Here is a 15,869-nt window from a genome sequence, read left to right as displayed (position 1 = left end):
TCCCTGCTTCTAGCTTTGACCTGGCCCTCCATCATGAGCATTTGGGAAATAAACATGCACATGGAAACTCTTGTACTCTCTTTCTTTCTGCCTCTCAAATAAATTTTTAATTTTTTAAAGAGTTTATAAAGAGAGAGAGACAGAGATCTTCCATCTGCTGGTTCATTCCCCAGATGGCGGCAATAGATGGAACTGGGTTGATCCGAAGCCAGGAGCTTCTTCCAGGTCCCCCACATAGGTGCAGAGGCCCAAGGACTTGGGCCATCTTCTGCTGCTTTCCCAGGTGCATTAGCAGGGAGCCGCATTAGCAAGGAGCTGGATTGAAGTGGAGCAGCTGGGACTCAAACTGGCGCCCATATGGGATGCCGGCGTCATAGGCAGCGGCTTTATTCACTATGCTCAACACCAGCCCCTCAAAAAAATGTTTTTAATTGAAAAAAAAAAATGAACTGCTGACACATACAATCACAAGGATGAATCTCAGATTCATTATGCCGAGAGAAAGAAGCCAGATGGAAAGGCTAAATCTGCTTCCACGTTGGCCTTCTGGAAAAGGCAAAACTACACAGACAGAAAACAGATCAGCGGCCGCCGGAGACGGGACTCAGGGGGGCTTTGACGCCCTAGGGAATTCGGGGGGATTTAGGTGGATGGGGCTCCGTATCTTTACGGGAGTGCTGGTAACTCGAACCTTTGTGTTCGTCAAGGCTCGCAGAACTGTATGCCAAAAAGAGTCGATTTTGTATGTAATTTTTAAAATTAACTTTCTCCAGAAAAAAAGAATCAAAGGTAGGTGCTAAAACTGAAGCTGGAACAAAAGGCGACTGCTGGCAGCACCCACTGTGGGTTTCAGAATCTGCTCCTTCCGCTGTGCCCAGCACCGGACCACACCTGTTTCCCCGGAAGGCTGACCCTGCCCCACCGAGTTACCATCTAGAAGCTTCTCTGCCCACACCTGGGAAGATGCGGCCCCCACCCCTGCCGCTGACCCCAGGCCTCTGCTTCCCCCGCCCTCAGGGATCCAGCGGGGACGAGCGGGCAATGGCTAAGGAGCTGGCCGGGCTCCTCTGTGACGGCGCTGAGGACACTGTGGCCGAGGGCCGGGAGCCGGCCGAGTTCTGGGACCTCCTGGGAGGGAAGACTCCCTACGCCAACGACAAAAGGTGGGAACGTGCTCTCCTTGGCGCCCCCTGCCGGCCAGGCTTGTGAACCGCACAAAGCCTAAGGTCCCTCTCTCGGACCGGGCTGTGTTGCAGACTGCAGCAGGAGGCGCTCGACGTGCAGCCCCGTCTCTTCGAGTGTTCCAACAAGACCGGCCGGTTCGTCGTCACTGAGGTCACAGACTTCACCCAGGATGACCTGGACCCGACTGATGTGATGCTCCTGGACACCTGGGACCAGGTAAGACGCAGCCACGACGCCCAGGATCTCTCTAGTGGAGGCTGTTGCTACATCTCGACCACAAGGCAGTGTATATGCCAGGCAGCCCTCGACCGTCCCCCGCTCAACCGAACACCTGCCAGTGGTGACCAAGGGAGCACCTGCCTTTTGGCCAGGCTCAGAGAGAACAGAATGGGGTTTAAACCTCGCCATCCTGCACATCCTCCTGTCTCGCTTTGGGAAAACCAGACCATCCCACCAGGCACTTGTTCATCTCAGGGGCAATAGCAATGGGCTCCAATAACAGAGAGTAGGGGCCTCTTAGGGGACATGGGGGTGTTCGGCTCAGCAGGCACCCCGTGGGCCGCCGCTGTCACTGGGCTGGGTGAGGGCCCCCTCTACCCCGCCCTCAGAGCTCACAGGCTTATGGAGGAGCAGTACACAGACCATGCTGGGGTGTACACGGGGACATGAATTAGCAGACTCCGCCCAAGAGGAATGAACTGGGGAGAGACGGATGAGGAGGCCCGGCCCCGGTGACTCGCTGGATCTGGGGAGTTTCTGGATGGAGGGACTTCCCACGAGTGGACGTGCAGTCAGACACACGTTTAGGAAGGGAGAGCGCTCCACCCAGGGAATGATGGCGGAGGGCTTGAGACAGCACAGAGGAGGTGTTACGACACTGCGGCACTCAGGAAGCTGAGGTTCGGAGAGCCCTCGGGTTTGGAGGGGGAGATACACAGAGCAGTGAAAGTCACACGCCCCCCCCCCCGCCCCGGGTCTGGAGAAGCCTCTCCCTGCTGAACCTGTTAAGGCCGTTTTCTGTGGCTGTGAAGTGCTGAGGGGAAAGCTGGGGAGCGTGCAGGGGCTAGGACGTGGCGCCAGGGACGAGTGCTCGGATGAACAGGACATGCCCACCACACAGGTGTTCCTGTGGATTGGGGCTGAGGCCAACGCCACGGAGAAGGAGCGGGCCCTCGTCACAGCCCAGGAGTACCTGCGCACTCACCCCAGTGGCCGGGACGCCAACACACCCATCCTGGTCATCAAACAGGGGTTTGAGCCTCCCACCTTCACCGGCTGGTTCCTGGCCTGGGACCCTCACGTCTGGAGCGTAAGAACAAGGAGTGGGGAAAGACGCCAAGACTGCCAGGGAGCTCTGAGGGGGAGAGTACTGACTCCAGGGCTGCCCGGACCAGGACCTCAAGCCCCTCCCCTCTACTCCACTCTCTGCCTTTTGACCTTTCCCCTCTTTCTCAACACCCCCTCCCCAGCAATAAGTGTAGTCAGTCAGATGACTCCCAGAAAGCAGTGCGAAGTCTGAGCAGCCTGTCGGCTTTATCAAAAGCGCACCCGTTGATTTGATCTCTACTGCGGCCCACTTGTTAGATCAGGAAGCCGAGTCATTAACCCACGGGAGGAAGTCCACTTCTCCCCGCGCGGCCGGCTCTGTCACTCTCCCGGGGCGCTGAAGTGCCTTGCCTCTCGGGCCCACCTGCCTCTCCCGCAGGCACGGCCTCAGGTGCCCCTCTCCTCAGCCCCTGTCCCCTGTCTCACCTTCTCAGGCAGGAAAATCTTACGAACAACTGAAAGACGAGCTGGGAGACGCCGCCGCGATCCTGAGAATCACCGCTGTGAGTCGGGCTTGCTCCTGGGGAAGCCGCGTTGCTGCAGATGCCACAGGGGCAGAACCCCACCGCCTCCTCCTTGGTCCTCCGCCAGCAGCCCGCTTGTCTCTAAGGATTTCTGTATTTATTTGAAAGGCGGAGTGACAGAGAGAGGGAGAGACAGAGAGATCTTCCATCTGCAGGTTCACTCCCAAAAGGCCACAATGGCTGGGGCTGGGCCAGGCCAAAGCCAGGAGCCAGGAGCTTCTTCCATGTCTCCCACGTGGGGTCAGGGGCCCAAGCACTCGGGCCATCTGCTGCTGCTTTCCCCAGGTGCATTAGCAGGGAGCTGGATCAGAAGCAGAGCAACTGGGACTTGAACCGGTGCTTGCACGGGATGCCAACATCACAGGTGGCAGCCCACCCACTGTACCACAATGCCAGCCCCTTATTGTTTTGGTTTGCATTTTTAAGCTTTTATTTTTACCATTTTTAAAAAGATTTTATTTATTTATTTGAGAGGTAGAGTTACAGACAGTGAGAGGAAGAGACAGAGAGAAAGGTTTTTTGTCTGCTGGTTCACTCCCCAAATGGCCACCACGGCCGGCGTTGTGCCAATCCAAAAGCCAGGAGCCAGGTACTTCCTCCTGGTCTCCCATGCAGGTGCAGGGCCCAAGCACTTGGGCCATCCTCCACTGCCTTCCCCGGCCACAGCAGAGAACTAGACTGGAAGAGGAGCAGCTGGGACAGAATCTGGCGCCCCAACTGAGACTAGAACCCATGGTGCTGGTGCTGCAGGTGGAGGATTAGCCTAGTGAGCCACAGCGCCGGCCATCCTACTATTATTTTTAAAATATGTATTTATTTATTTGAAAGGTGGAACTTTACAGAGAGAGAGAGGGAGAGACAGAGAGAAAGGTCTTCCATCTGCTGGTTCACTCCCCAAATGGCCACAATGGCCGGAGCTGCGCCATTCCTAAGCCAGGAGCTTCTTTCAGGTCTCTCACAAGCGTGGCAGGGGCACAGGCACTTGGGCCATCTTCCACTGCTTTCCCAGATGCATTAGTAGGGAGCTGGATCAGAAGTGGAGCAGGCAGGACTCAAAGTGGCATACATCTAGGAGCTTTACCTGCTACCCCATAATGTCAGCCCCCACTTATTGTTCTTAAAGTAGCAATTTTGTTCTAAATTCAGGAAGGCAGTAAAATGAGAAACTGGACTCTAAGACCTTATGTCCTGTTGATTAAAAAGAATCTCCACATCAAAATGCACAAGTAGAGGGAGGCATATTTGGTAAATAAATAAAACAAGAAGCTTCTAACCCAAAAGATTTTTCCATCAGTTCCTGACCGTGAGGACCATTTGCCCCTATTTAATGGTTAAAAAAGCAGAGCCTCTGGCCAGGAATCTAACAGCTTTTTAACCCCAGGACGAGCACACGGCACCAGGTGTTCAGCCATCTGGCAATTTTGTCCTTTGTGCGCTGCAAACTCAGATCCCAAAGCTACTGGGGCTGCCGTGTCTTTAAATGGTGCTTAAATGAAGTCTGACTTCAACCTGAAGACATTCAGACATGCGGGGCCCTAACGAAAGACACCCAGAGCAGGAGTGAGCACTACATTTCAGCGAAGACAAGCACGGCACGTGTGCCAAGCTGGCGATCCAGGAATCCCCTTGGGCTTTTGCAGCACCCTCCCCAAGAAGGACCCCAGCTTCCCAGGGACTCAGACATGCAGCAGGGCTGGGCGCCAGTCCTCTCACTGTGATTACTTAGGGACAAAGTGGTGTCACGTCAGCATGTTAAATGTCACACACACAGGGAACTGTGACCACACAGACGCTGCACGGTCTTTTTTATCCTGTGTCTGTGTTCTCATCTAGGACATGAAGAATGCGACCCTCTCCCTGAGTTCTGAGGACACTGAGCCAAAATACTACCCGATAGAAGTTTTGTTGAAGAAGCAGGATCAGGAGCTGCCTGAGGACGTGAACCCTGCCAAAAAGGAGGTGAGCGCCTGCCGCTGAGGGAATCACGGAATGGCCTGAGCGCACTGGCGCACGGCTGGCACCCGACGGGCATGGGAGCGGCCGAGCAGCCCAACCCCAGCGCCCACCGGTCCTACCTGACCCAGCCTCACCTCGCACACCAGCCCGCCGGCCTCTGTCTGTGCCCTGGCATCCTTCCGCTGCTGGCAGTCCGGCTGCCGTGGGCTGCTGTGCTTCAACTGGCTCCTACCCATCGCTGCACACCGGCTCCTGCGTTAAGAGCCAAAGGGATCTTCTAAGACAGATGGCCCAGTGCCATCTCCAACCCATCAAAGGGCTCCCCACTGTTCTTTAAAAAAAGAACCCGAAGGCCTGCAGGGTCTGGCCCTTGCCTGCCTCCCTGCCTGCATCCCCAACACCACCCCTCTTCTCACTCACCTGCAGCCACCAGCTGCTTTTCTGCTCCTTGCACAGACCGATGCCAGCCCTGAAGCCTTTACACCTGCTGCTGCACCTGCCTCAAAACATTTTCTTTTCCCTGCTTATCACAGGGCCAGCTCCTTTGCACCCTTAGGTCTCAGCTCCAATGTCACCTCCTCAGGGAGGCCTTCCCTGGCCACTCTGTCCAACAATGCTTGCCTCTCTGGCTCCAGTACTTTTTCCACTTACTTGTTCATTGTTTTCTGTAATGTCCTTACGAGAAAAGACTTTGTCTTATTCGCCATCATCATCTCAGCTTTTCGGCACCTAAAACAGTGCCTGGCTGGTGGTTGGCACTCCTTGATTTGGGAAGGAACTCTGGATTTCCCCCAGTGTCTTATCTAACCAATCTGCACGTAGCTGGATGCTTAACAACTTTCTCGAAATTATATTAATAAGCTTTACTTTGAAAATAGCCCTTACACCAATAAATAAACGTTAGGAGAATTTTATCCCCTTCGCAAGTCCTACCTGATCTTGCCTTTGAAAATTTCTGGGTAAAAGTGGTAGCTGAAAGCATGAAGCAAAGAAGTTATCCATTCTACCCATGTTGGATGTCTGATTCATCCATAACATATGAGCCATCCCCTGTCTTTCTGGCGAGAAGCTGGTGGTGGCCAGGCCCGCGAGCACCGTTAACCAGTAAGCTGCTTCCCGGGCCGCATGGCACGGATGGCACGCCGCGCCTGATGAACACCTCTCCCGTGAGTGACTGAAGTCCAGCACAGCATTTCTGAGGAACCCATCCCCCTCCTCCTTCCGGGAGCTCCCCAGGACTCCCTCCTGCCCTCTCCTGCCCCTCCTGGTGGCGCTGATAGCTGTCACACCTTCCTTTTAACTTCGAAACTGTGCTTTCTCCCCTAGAATTACCTCTCCGACCAGGACTTTGTGTCTGTGTTCGGCATCCCAAGGGGGCAATTTGCTGCTCTGCCTGGCTGGAAACAGCTGCAACTGAAGAAGGAAAAGGGGCTTTTCTAAGGCAGGAAGGCCGATGCCAACTGCCAAGCCCACAGGAGATGGCGCACAGCGCCGGGATCAGCCAAGCACTTCTCTACCAACCCCTGCCTAGCACTCAGCTACCTAACTTAGGTACAGTAGCACCCGCCAGTGCCAGCATGGCTTCTGCCCTTCCCCATCCGTGCACTCCCTGGTGGTTGTACACCGAACGTGTGAAGCACCCACTTTTTGGGTTTTGTGGCCTTTGAGCAACGGTCAGCAGAAAGCACTAATGCCGCGTGAATCCGGAGAAGCCAAAAGGAAGGGAACCCAAAAAAAGCTAAACTTGAAATGGTTAGTGTGGTGCCAGGACCTAGATTTAAGTTCAGAATTACTGAAACCTATTTAACTTAGAGTTAATAGAGCATATTTGCATATACTCTCCAAGGTCAAGATCTAAATGTCAGATCTGCTATGTGCCAGAGTGTTTTTAACTTTTCCAATAAAGGTAATTGTATGAGCAAATGGAGATCTTTTTGGTATCTGGGGTTTGCATGTGATGGTGATTTTGTGTTCTGTTGGGAGAAGGAAAGAGGTGACGTTGAACCAGCTCTCAGGATAACTGGGCCTTGGAGATCTCTGTTTCTGGCCCAGGAATGTCCAAATCTGCCCCACAGCTGTCCAGGAAACCTCAGGACAGCACCCCCACCCCATGACCACCACTACCCCCTTATCCAAAGGAGAAACAGGGCCATGTGTTCTTCATTTCTATGAGGCCAGACCCCATGTGCACGCCACTGAGCCCCCAAAGCATGCTACAGACATCACCAAACGAAGCCACACTCAGACAACTCTTGATGTCTGCACGGACAATTCCAAAGGAATGGTGTGGCCCAAGGCGCACAACCGAGGAAGGCCCAGCCTGGGAGCACGGTCCCAGGTGTCACAGAGCTCAAGACTTCCGCGTCACAGGAGGAAGACAGGACGTGAGCCAGGGACTTCAGGGATGCCACAGTTAAGTCTGAGCTGCAGGGAACAGCGACACAGGTGTGGACGCCTGTCTCCCAGCCACCGCCGCCGCGAGCGTGGACGCCTGTCTCCCAGCCACCGTTAGTCACGGCAGGACTGCTGCTTTCTACCACCTGTCACGAGGAAGCACCAAAAAGCTAAACCCCTTATTACGTAAGCAGGGAAATAGTCCACTCTTTATTATACAGCGTTTTTGTTTAGTAATTTTACTCATAAAGTGATACTTTCATTATAAACTCAACTGAAAAACAAATCTGAGGTTTAAGGAGGCTTAGGAAACAACTTGCAGTGATGTCCAGCCCTACACAATAACAGCTCCTCCTGGGCCCAGTCTCTGGAACCTACTCTGCCTCTGCCACTTCGTCTTCTCCACATTCAAAGCGCACAAAGTCCACTACAGAGACGCCCTGCGGCTGCACGTACTGTCCCAGCGTGATGGAGGGGTCCAGCAGGTACGGCTGCGACAGCATCTTGGTTTCTGCCTCTCCCCCGGGCTCATCGTCCAGGGAGCCAACAGAGAGAGGGGCCATGCCCACCACGTGCTGCCCGAGGCGGCGGCCAAGGTCCTCCAGGTTTGCGTTCTGCTCGGACGTCTCGCAGACGACTAAGGCCCCGTACTTGCCCAGCACCAGGCTGTGCAGCGAGGGGCTGTGCACTGCTCCGTGGACGTAGGAGCCAACGTAGAAGCCAGACGGCACCTTCACCCAGGCAGCTCGCTTCAGAGTCATGTTTTCCCCCAGCTTCCCTACGAAAAAGCAAAAGTAATCAACACGCCGTCAGAAAATGATGCCTGGTGTGGTAGCAACATACGCACAGGAGACGCCAAGTCAGGAAGCAAATCCCTCTACATTTGCACCAGATAGGCAGTCAGAGGCAGAGATACCACTTTCTGTGTTTGTTTAAGACCAACTCCCTGGCAGGTTCTCAGGTTTCCAGACGTAAGCTGTGACGTCACGGACACGGGTCTCTGGTCGGCCCCTTACTGGCTGTATGATCTTGGGCAAGTGGCTTAATGACATGACCCTGCTCACTAACTTATCAAACCTAGTTTCCTCACCTGCAGAATGGAGATGACACCGCCACCTCCCAGGGCTCTCGGGAGAGAATGAGCGCGGAGCGAGCACTCAGGTGCTGGCTGTGAGCACGGTGGCTTAGAGAGCTTACGTGGCCCACACAGTAATCCACAGCAGAGCTAGAACTAAGCCTCACATCTGACCCCCAAGCAGTCAAGTGCTTTTTCCCACCAAACTACTAGCCCTCCCAAATGTCACCGTAACTGACCAGATGACCGGATCAACCGCTGTTTCAGGAAAAGGCCCACAGTTAGAAGCCCCAGAACCCCGGAACCCCGTGTCAGCTGACGAATCAGCTTCCTCTCATCAGCAACAGAAACCTAACACCTAGGACTCCGGGGACCCACAGATGCCGGAAGGGAGGGCCAGAGAACACACGAGGGGTCTAGAGCGCCACAGGGTAACTACAGTCAGGAAACTGCGCGCTGGGGTTCATTCCCAGGAACCGGCAACGCTGAGAACCCCGCAGTTCCAGAAAGTCTTAGTAAGCCCCACACACGGCTGACTGCCTGGTTGTCACATGGACTCACTGAAACATCGCAGACACTGCAAGGTGACCTGACAGAAACAGAACGGAAGTCTTGACTGAAACTGCATGCGAGCATTCAATTCCCAGCCAGCTCAGCGCAGCCCACGTCCGTGCGTCCCTCAGGGTCGTGCCGGGCGGCAGCAGCATCCCCAGCCGCCCCCTGCAACGATGCAGACACAGCTCCTACAGTCAGTGGGCCCTCAAAGCGTCCCTTCCCAGGCCCCGGACCAGAAGTTTTGAAAAGAAAGACTGAATCCCTAAAACGGATGCCTCTCAGTTCCCCTGGGTCCCTTACAGAAGGGATAAAACACTCCCTACAGCATTTTAGGTACAGTCCAGGGACTCAGCTGAAAGGCAAAGCCACGTCTGCCTGAAGACACACTGGCCAGCAGAGAGCTGCCTGCAAAGAGCCCAGTCATGAGGTCCAGGCCCTCTTAAGGAACTCAGAAACGGAGACACTGGGACTGCATTTCCCCCAATGCCACGGCGGGCGAAAGCTTGCAGATGGGGCTTTCCCAGCCACCTAGGAGCCCTGCAGGGTGCCTACCGCGCCCTGAGGGGTCACCCACAACCCACTTCCCATCCAGACAGTCTGGCCTTACAGGAACATGAGGAATTCTTCATCTAGAAGAAGCCCCAGCCCGTGACTTCCAGAACCCTTAGATACTCACCAATTGCTAAGGCCAGCTGGTCCTTCAGACAGCCTTCTCGGTCAGGCCCAGCGGGGAGTCCCGAGAGCTCAGAGGAATCCAGGAAGCCCTGGTGCACAAGGGGACAAAGAGGAGCCATTTCTGCACTACTCAGGTTAGTAAGACACGAGGCACAGATGCCCTATTTCTGAGAGAGCAAGTTAAGATAACTAAGTGTAAATAGATGACAGTGTCATCAAACCAAGGATACTGATAACACCGATAATGGTTGCATTTTTATAAATATTTGATTCTATCATTGCCCGGCCCCCAACTCCATGTCCCCACTTCCTCACCTAACTTCCTAGAATGTGACCTCCTAGAAGTCAGTAACAGCGTTTTCACACAAGCATGAGAAAGCTGGGGCACTTGGGATTGCGGCAGGAGTGCAAGAGGGCGCAAACCCAACAGAGGGAGCTGCAGAGAACAGAACAAAACCACATACACCTGTCCTTGGACCTGCGCTCCCACTGCCAGGAACCAGCCTTGGTGAGAAACTTTCCACAACACAAAAGTACATTCATGCCGGATTATTCACCGAGCAACTACTTCTAGTCAGAAAACTGGAAATCGCCTAAGCACCCACACGTAGGAGGAGACCGGGCGACTGACCCACGGCTTTCCACAGCAGCACAGGATGCCGCTGAGCACAGACAAAGGAAAGATCTCCCACAGCTGCAGTGGCGTATCTCCAGCACATATTTCTCAGGGACAAAAGCAAATTAAAAGTATAGATGGAGATTACATCACCATCTGTGTAAGAAAGAAGTGTTTGTATAAGCATGCTTATTTTTTTGCAAAAAGAAATATTTAAGGTATAACCATACTCCAATAAAGCTGGTTACCTACAGGAGTGCATGGGAAAGGGTGGACGGCAGAGGGAGTAAGACTTCTGAGCTTACCTGGTTTTTTTAAATAGTTTAACTTTTGTAACTGTGTTAATGCTTTACATATTCAAAAACAGAATGAAGTCAACAAAAGTTTGGAGTAAAAACAAACACTGACTAAACAGAAATAAGACTCTAACTATATTTCAGATGAGTAACATAAGCTCACAGAAGGAAAAAACTGGGGCCGACATTCCGGCACAGTGGGCCAGGTGCTGTTCCCAATGCCAGCATCCCACATGGGTACCAGCTCCAGTCCTGGCTGCTCCGCTTCCAGTCCAGCTCCCTGCTAATGCGCCTGGGAAAGCAGCAGAGGAGGGCCCAAGTGCTTCAGCCCCTGTACCCACATGGGAGACCTGGAAGAAACTCCAGGATTCCACTCCAGTCCCAGCCATTGTGGCCATTTAGGGAGTGACCCTGCAGATGGAAGATACTCGTTTTCTTTCTCTCTCTCATCTCTCTCTCAAATAAATAAATAAATCTTTTTTTAGAAGGGGAAAAAACTAAACTAAATAACTTACTATGGCCTGTGACCACATAACTTCAATGTACAGACAGGAAGAATTACAAAGAACTCTTGAACTCCTTAGAAAGTTTGTTTTTCACAACAGTCAAAAATAGCAACTGTGAAACAATTTTGTATCTAACACTGAACAATGGCAATGATGCTGGCTCAGAAACTGAAAACACACACACACATGCACACACACGCGCACACACACACATGCACACACGCGCGCGCCCGCGCGCGCACACACACGCGCGCGCACACACACACACGCAGTTCTATCTGTTGCAGGAACAGAGGGAAATGATGTCTCAGTGACAGTAAGCATCCCTAATGTGCAGATCTTGGTTTCTAAATACCATTCCCCCACTAGAAAGGACCAGGACTCCTCAGAGAAGTGGCCAATTCTGAGAAACTGGAGCAAAGAAAGTACAATATAAGCCCAGAAAATCTTGTTAGGTCAGAAAGTGAAGAGATACCCGCCAAATGACCGGGACAACTCAAGAGGCCACTGCAGCCTGTCCACATAGACATGGCTTGTGTGCTCAAGTCCACAGATAATCTGAGCATCAAAATGATTAATGGATTAACTAATAAACTGTGTAAAATAAAAATCCATGAACGAATGCTGACACACACAAAAATCACTAAATAGAGAAGAAAGGAAATCTTTCTAACAGAATGCCAACTGGTAACTGACACATGTAAGAGAGAGCGGAGGAGAGAATCACCCAGTGTGCAATTTCCATACTAATAACTGACCTGCACAAGTGCCGAAAACGGATGCCGGGACTGGCATCAGGCAAAAGTTGTTTTGGGAAGTGTTTGTTGATATAACTCAAATAATTTTCTAAATATGTTATTTGTTTCATTTTTTTTTTATTTATTTTCATTTTATTTGAAAAGTAGACAGAGAGATCTATCCGTTGGCTTACTCCCAAATGCCTGAACAACCAGGACTGGGACAGGTTGAAGCTAGGAGCCAAGAATTCCATCCAGGTCTCCCACATGGGCAGCAGGGACCTAAGGACTTGAGCCATCACTGCCGCCTCCCAGGATGCACACTAACGGGAAGGCGACTCAAAAGCACAGTGGCCAGGACTGGACCCTGGCACTGCAATTAGGATGTGGGCATCCAAGTAGCAACCCGGCTGCTAAACCACATGCCCACCCCCACTCAGATCACTTGTTAATTACAAGGAAGAACATGGCAACTTTATAGTGATGAAGCCTGGTGATGCTACCTAAACCAAAAGAAGTTACATCATCAGCAACAGGACCAGCAGTCGTCATGTGCTCCCCTTCTGTGATGTGCTGAGAACACTATTTACTATCCTCACCAAAATCTGTATTTCTGAGTCTGATCATGAAGAAATGTCAGACAAGCACAAACTGATATTCTAGGAAACCTGTCCCATACTCTTCCAGAACACCAGTGTGATGAAACACAGAGAAAGGAGATTAAGCAGACATGACAAATGTGATATATGATCCTGGATCAGAACTCAAACTGCTAGTTGGCAAAATATGTCTATTCTATATTATAGAAATAAAAATATTGCATCAATGTTAAAATTTCTACATGTGATCACTCTACTGTGGCTATATAATAGAATATCTGTTTTTAGGAGATACGTGCTGAGGGTCCTGATGCCTGCAATACACTCGCAAAAGAAATTTTAAATAGTGATGATAAAAAAAAATAAATAAAATAGTGATGATAATACCTATAGACAGTGACAGGAGTGGGTCTTTAGCCTGGGGGTTAAGATGCCCACGTCTCTGCTGAATTGTCCAGGTCCTATTCCCAGCTCAGGATCCTGACTCCTGCTCCCCACCATTGCAAACTTGGGGAAACAGTGATGACAGCACATGTAATTGGGCTCCCACCACCCACAAGGGAGACCTGAATGGCATTCAATGCCCCAGAACCAATCTCCACAGGTATTTGGGGAGTGAACCGGCAGACCAGAGCTCTGTCTACCCGTGTCTATCTGCCTCTCAAATAAATAAAAATAAATATAAAGGGGCCGGCGCTGTGGTGTAGCAGGTTAAGCAGCCGCCTGCACTGCCGGCATCCCATATGGGCACTGGTTCAAGTCCTGACTGCTCCACTTCTGATCCAGCTCTCTGCTATGCTCTGGGAAGGCAGTAAAAGATGGCCCAAGTCCTTGGGCCCCTGCACCCGTGTGGGAGACCCGGAAGAAGCTCCTGGCTTCAGATTGGCACAGCTCCGGCCTTTGTGGCCAATTGGGGAGTGAACCAGTGGATGGAAGACCTCTCTCTCTCTGCCTCTCCTTCTCTCTCTGTGTAACTCTGATTTTCAAATAAATAAATAAATAATAGAATTTGTAGTTCAAGTGAGTCATCCATTCAGTATGCAAACAATTCTAAAGCAGAGCCTCAACACAGTACAAGAGGTCTCTTGAGAAAGATAAACAAGAGAACTAAAAGGTAGTAAGAAACACAAAAGAACTAGAACAGCAGGAGGAAGGGCGAGCCTCTCCAGGGGGAACATGCAAGCAGAGACGTGAAGAACGGAGATGGCCCACCAGAAAGGAGCAGCAAAGGCCCGGCGCCGGGCCGAGCCCAGACTCACCTTGCTGTATGTGGACGGCTGCTCCTCCAGGCTCCGACAGTGCAGCATGGCTCCCAGGGCCACTTGCTGGACCAACTGCTGAAACTTCAAATTTCTGGAAACAAAATCTGTCTCACAGTTTACCTGGGGGAACAAATTGATGCTGCTGACGAGCTGTTTGCTGACAGTTCCCCAAAGTGCCTTAGGGTTGCAGAGAAAACCAAGCTCCTAGTGGAACAAGCTGCAGATTCGACAGAAACACGGCAGCATTTTAAACTGGCAGCCCCTCCGCTAGCTTCCGGGCAGAAGCCAAGGAAGGGACCCTGCCTTGCCGTGCAGTGAGTCAGCAACAGCAGGCGGGCCTGGAACGGCCGAAGCACTCAGCCCAAGTTCACCACGTGCCGCTGCCAACACGCCACCGTCACCACTTTCCCCAGCCTTCCCCAACTCCAAACCAACTCTGCCATCACTCTGTCTCCCCGCTTCGCTGGCTCTAAGACAACCCCCAGCTGGCTCCTCACCAACGATGGCCCCCAAACCTCCTCTAAAGCAGCCCCTCCCTCTCCATCACCTAATTAAAATGGCGTCTTTAAAATCCTGCGCCAGGAAACCGCGACAAGGTAAGGCTGCACCAGCTCACACACAGGAGCAGTGTTCTGCGCTCTAGGTCACTTCCCAGCAGCACCCCCGCGCCTTCCCGTCTTCACTGGGGTCTCAGAGTTTAACTCCCAGTACCCTCCACAGCTCTGAAACGGAGAAGGGCCCACCACAGGCCTCAAGCCCAAGGAACAGCCGTCCTGGCCCCGGAGTTTCCCGAGACCCACCTCGACCAGCACAGCCGCGTTTCCCTCCTGCAGCAGCCCAATGAGGCCCTCCCTGGTCTTCCTCCCACGCAGCTTGGCCGCTTTGCTCCAGCCCTCCTTCTGCGCCTGCTTGTGCAGCCAGGTCTCCGCCTACCGAGCGAAAAGACAAGAGTACGTGTCAATACCACAGCACCTGCCACCGCGAGGGGCCCCCTGAGCCTTTCTGCTGCCCCTAAATTCCACAGTAAAGCCAAAGTCCTCCATCCGGTGTTGGCAGCCTACCATTAACTGTCGGATACCAGGCACTGTAGCCGGGGCTTCGTGTAGGGTTTTCCTTCCTTTTTTTTTTTTTTTTTTTAAGATCTATTTATTTTACTTGAAAGTCAGAGTTACACAGAGAGAAAAGGAGAGGCAGAGGGAGAGATCTTCCATCCGCTGGTTCACTCCCCAGATGGCCGCAATGGCCGGAGCTGCGCCAATCCAAAACCAGGAGCCAGGAGCGTCTTCCAGGTCTCCCACGTGGATGCAGGGGCCCAATGACCTGGGCCATCTTCTTCTGCTTTTCCAGACCATAGCAGAGAGCGGGATCCGAAGTGGACTCGAACCGGCGCCCATATGGGATGCCGGCACTGCAGGTGGTGGCTTTACCTGCTACTCCACAGCGCCGGCCCCTCGTGTAAGTTTTTCTTCACAACCTCCTTATGGGGCAGAGGGATCTGTGTATTTTCGTTATGTACACAAGAATATACGACAAAATCCAAGGCTGGGGTTGTCAAGGAAGCCAGACTCCCACCCAGGGCGGCGCGACTGACCTCCGCTCCCCAGCGCGACCTCCCCAAGACTCAGGTCGAGCCCTAGAATCCCACCCTGCACCCTCTCCCCACCTGCTTGAGGTCCCCGCCGCAAGTCTCCAGAGCTTTCTTGCAGTTTACAAAGGAGTAGCCCGTTTTCCGCCGCAGTTTCATGAGGAGCTCCTTGCTGGAGGCCGAGGAAGCCAGCCCGGGCCCCGTGTGAACCGCGTGCCATGGCTGGGCCGGCTGAAACACCAGGCACCCCGCCTGGAGGGGGTAAGAAGAAAGGGGTGAGAAACAGGGCGCAACGGGGAGCTGGGGCGATGGGGAGGGGGCTGCATCGACGACACGGGCAGGGGCGGGGGCGTGGGAGGCGCCCCCAAGGCGAAGAGGCAAAGCTGTCGGGGGAAGGGCGACAGGCAGGGCGCCACACGCCATCCCTCACCGGTCGGCTCCCCGTCCGCGCGACTAAGCACAGGCGTAGCGACCGCAGCAGCGACATCTCTCTGGCCCCCAGTCACTCCCGCCAGCCGGCGCGCAGGTGAGACGACACACTACGGCGTGGCGGAAGGGCCAAAACGCTCCACCGGTTC

General features: G+C 53.0%; 2 protein-coding genes across 2 annotated transcripts in view; one reads left to right on the top strand and one right to left on the bottom strand.

Moving 5' to 3' along the window:
* AVIL (advillin) overlaps positions 1-8,046 on the top strand; it is a 21,464-nt gene extending 13,418 nt beyond the window's left edge. Inside the window, exons 15-20 of the mRNA XM_002720928.5 lie at positions 1,018-1,163; positions 1,257-1,401; positions 2,306-2,494; positions 2,946-3,014; positions 4,869-4,994; positions 6,318-8,046. Coding sequence (XP_002720974.2) covers positions 1,018-1,163; positions 1,257-1,401; positions 2,306-2,494; positions 2,946-3,014; positions 4,869-4,994; positions 6,318-6,431 — 789 coding nt within the window. The 3' untranslated portion in view covers positions 6,432-8,046. The remainder of the gene's footprint in view (positions 1-1,017; positions 1,164-1,256; positions 1,402-2,305; positions 2,495-2,945; positions 3,015-4,868; positions 4,995-6,317) is intronic.
* On the bottom strand, positions 7,568-15,869 carry TSFM (Ts translation elongation factor, mitochondrial). Its single transcript, XM_051830216.2, has 6 exons — positions 15,722-15,869; positions 15,370-15,543; positions 14,507-14,635; positions 13,704-13,826; positions 9,692-9,779; positions 7,568-8,163 (listed from the first exon to the last, which is right to left on the bottom strand). Exons 1-6 carry the CDS (start codon positions 15,776-15,778, stop codon positions 7,760-7,762), a joined length of 975 nt encoding a protein of 324 aa, XP_051686176.2. The 5' UTR covers positions 15,779-15,869; the 3' UTR covers positions 7,568-7,759.

Source organism: Oryctolagus cuniculus, chromosome 11 (genome assembly GCF_964237555.1).
Source record: "Oryctolagus cuniculus chromosome 11, mOryCun1.1, whole genome shotgun sequence".
In the NCBI taxonomy this organism is placed as follows: Eukaryota; Metazoa; Chordata; class Mammalia; order Lagomorpha; family Leporidae; genus Oryctolagus; species Oryctolagus cuniculus.
Note: the sequence above shows the minus strand (reverse complement) of the source record. Positions and strands in the feature narration are given on the sequence as shown.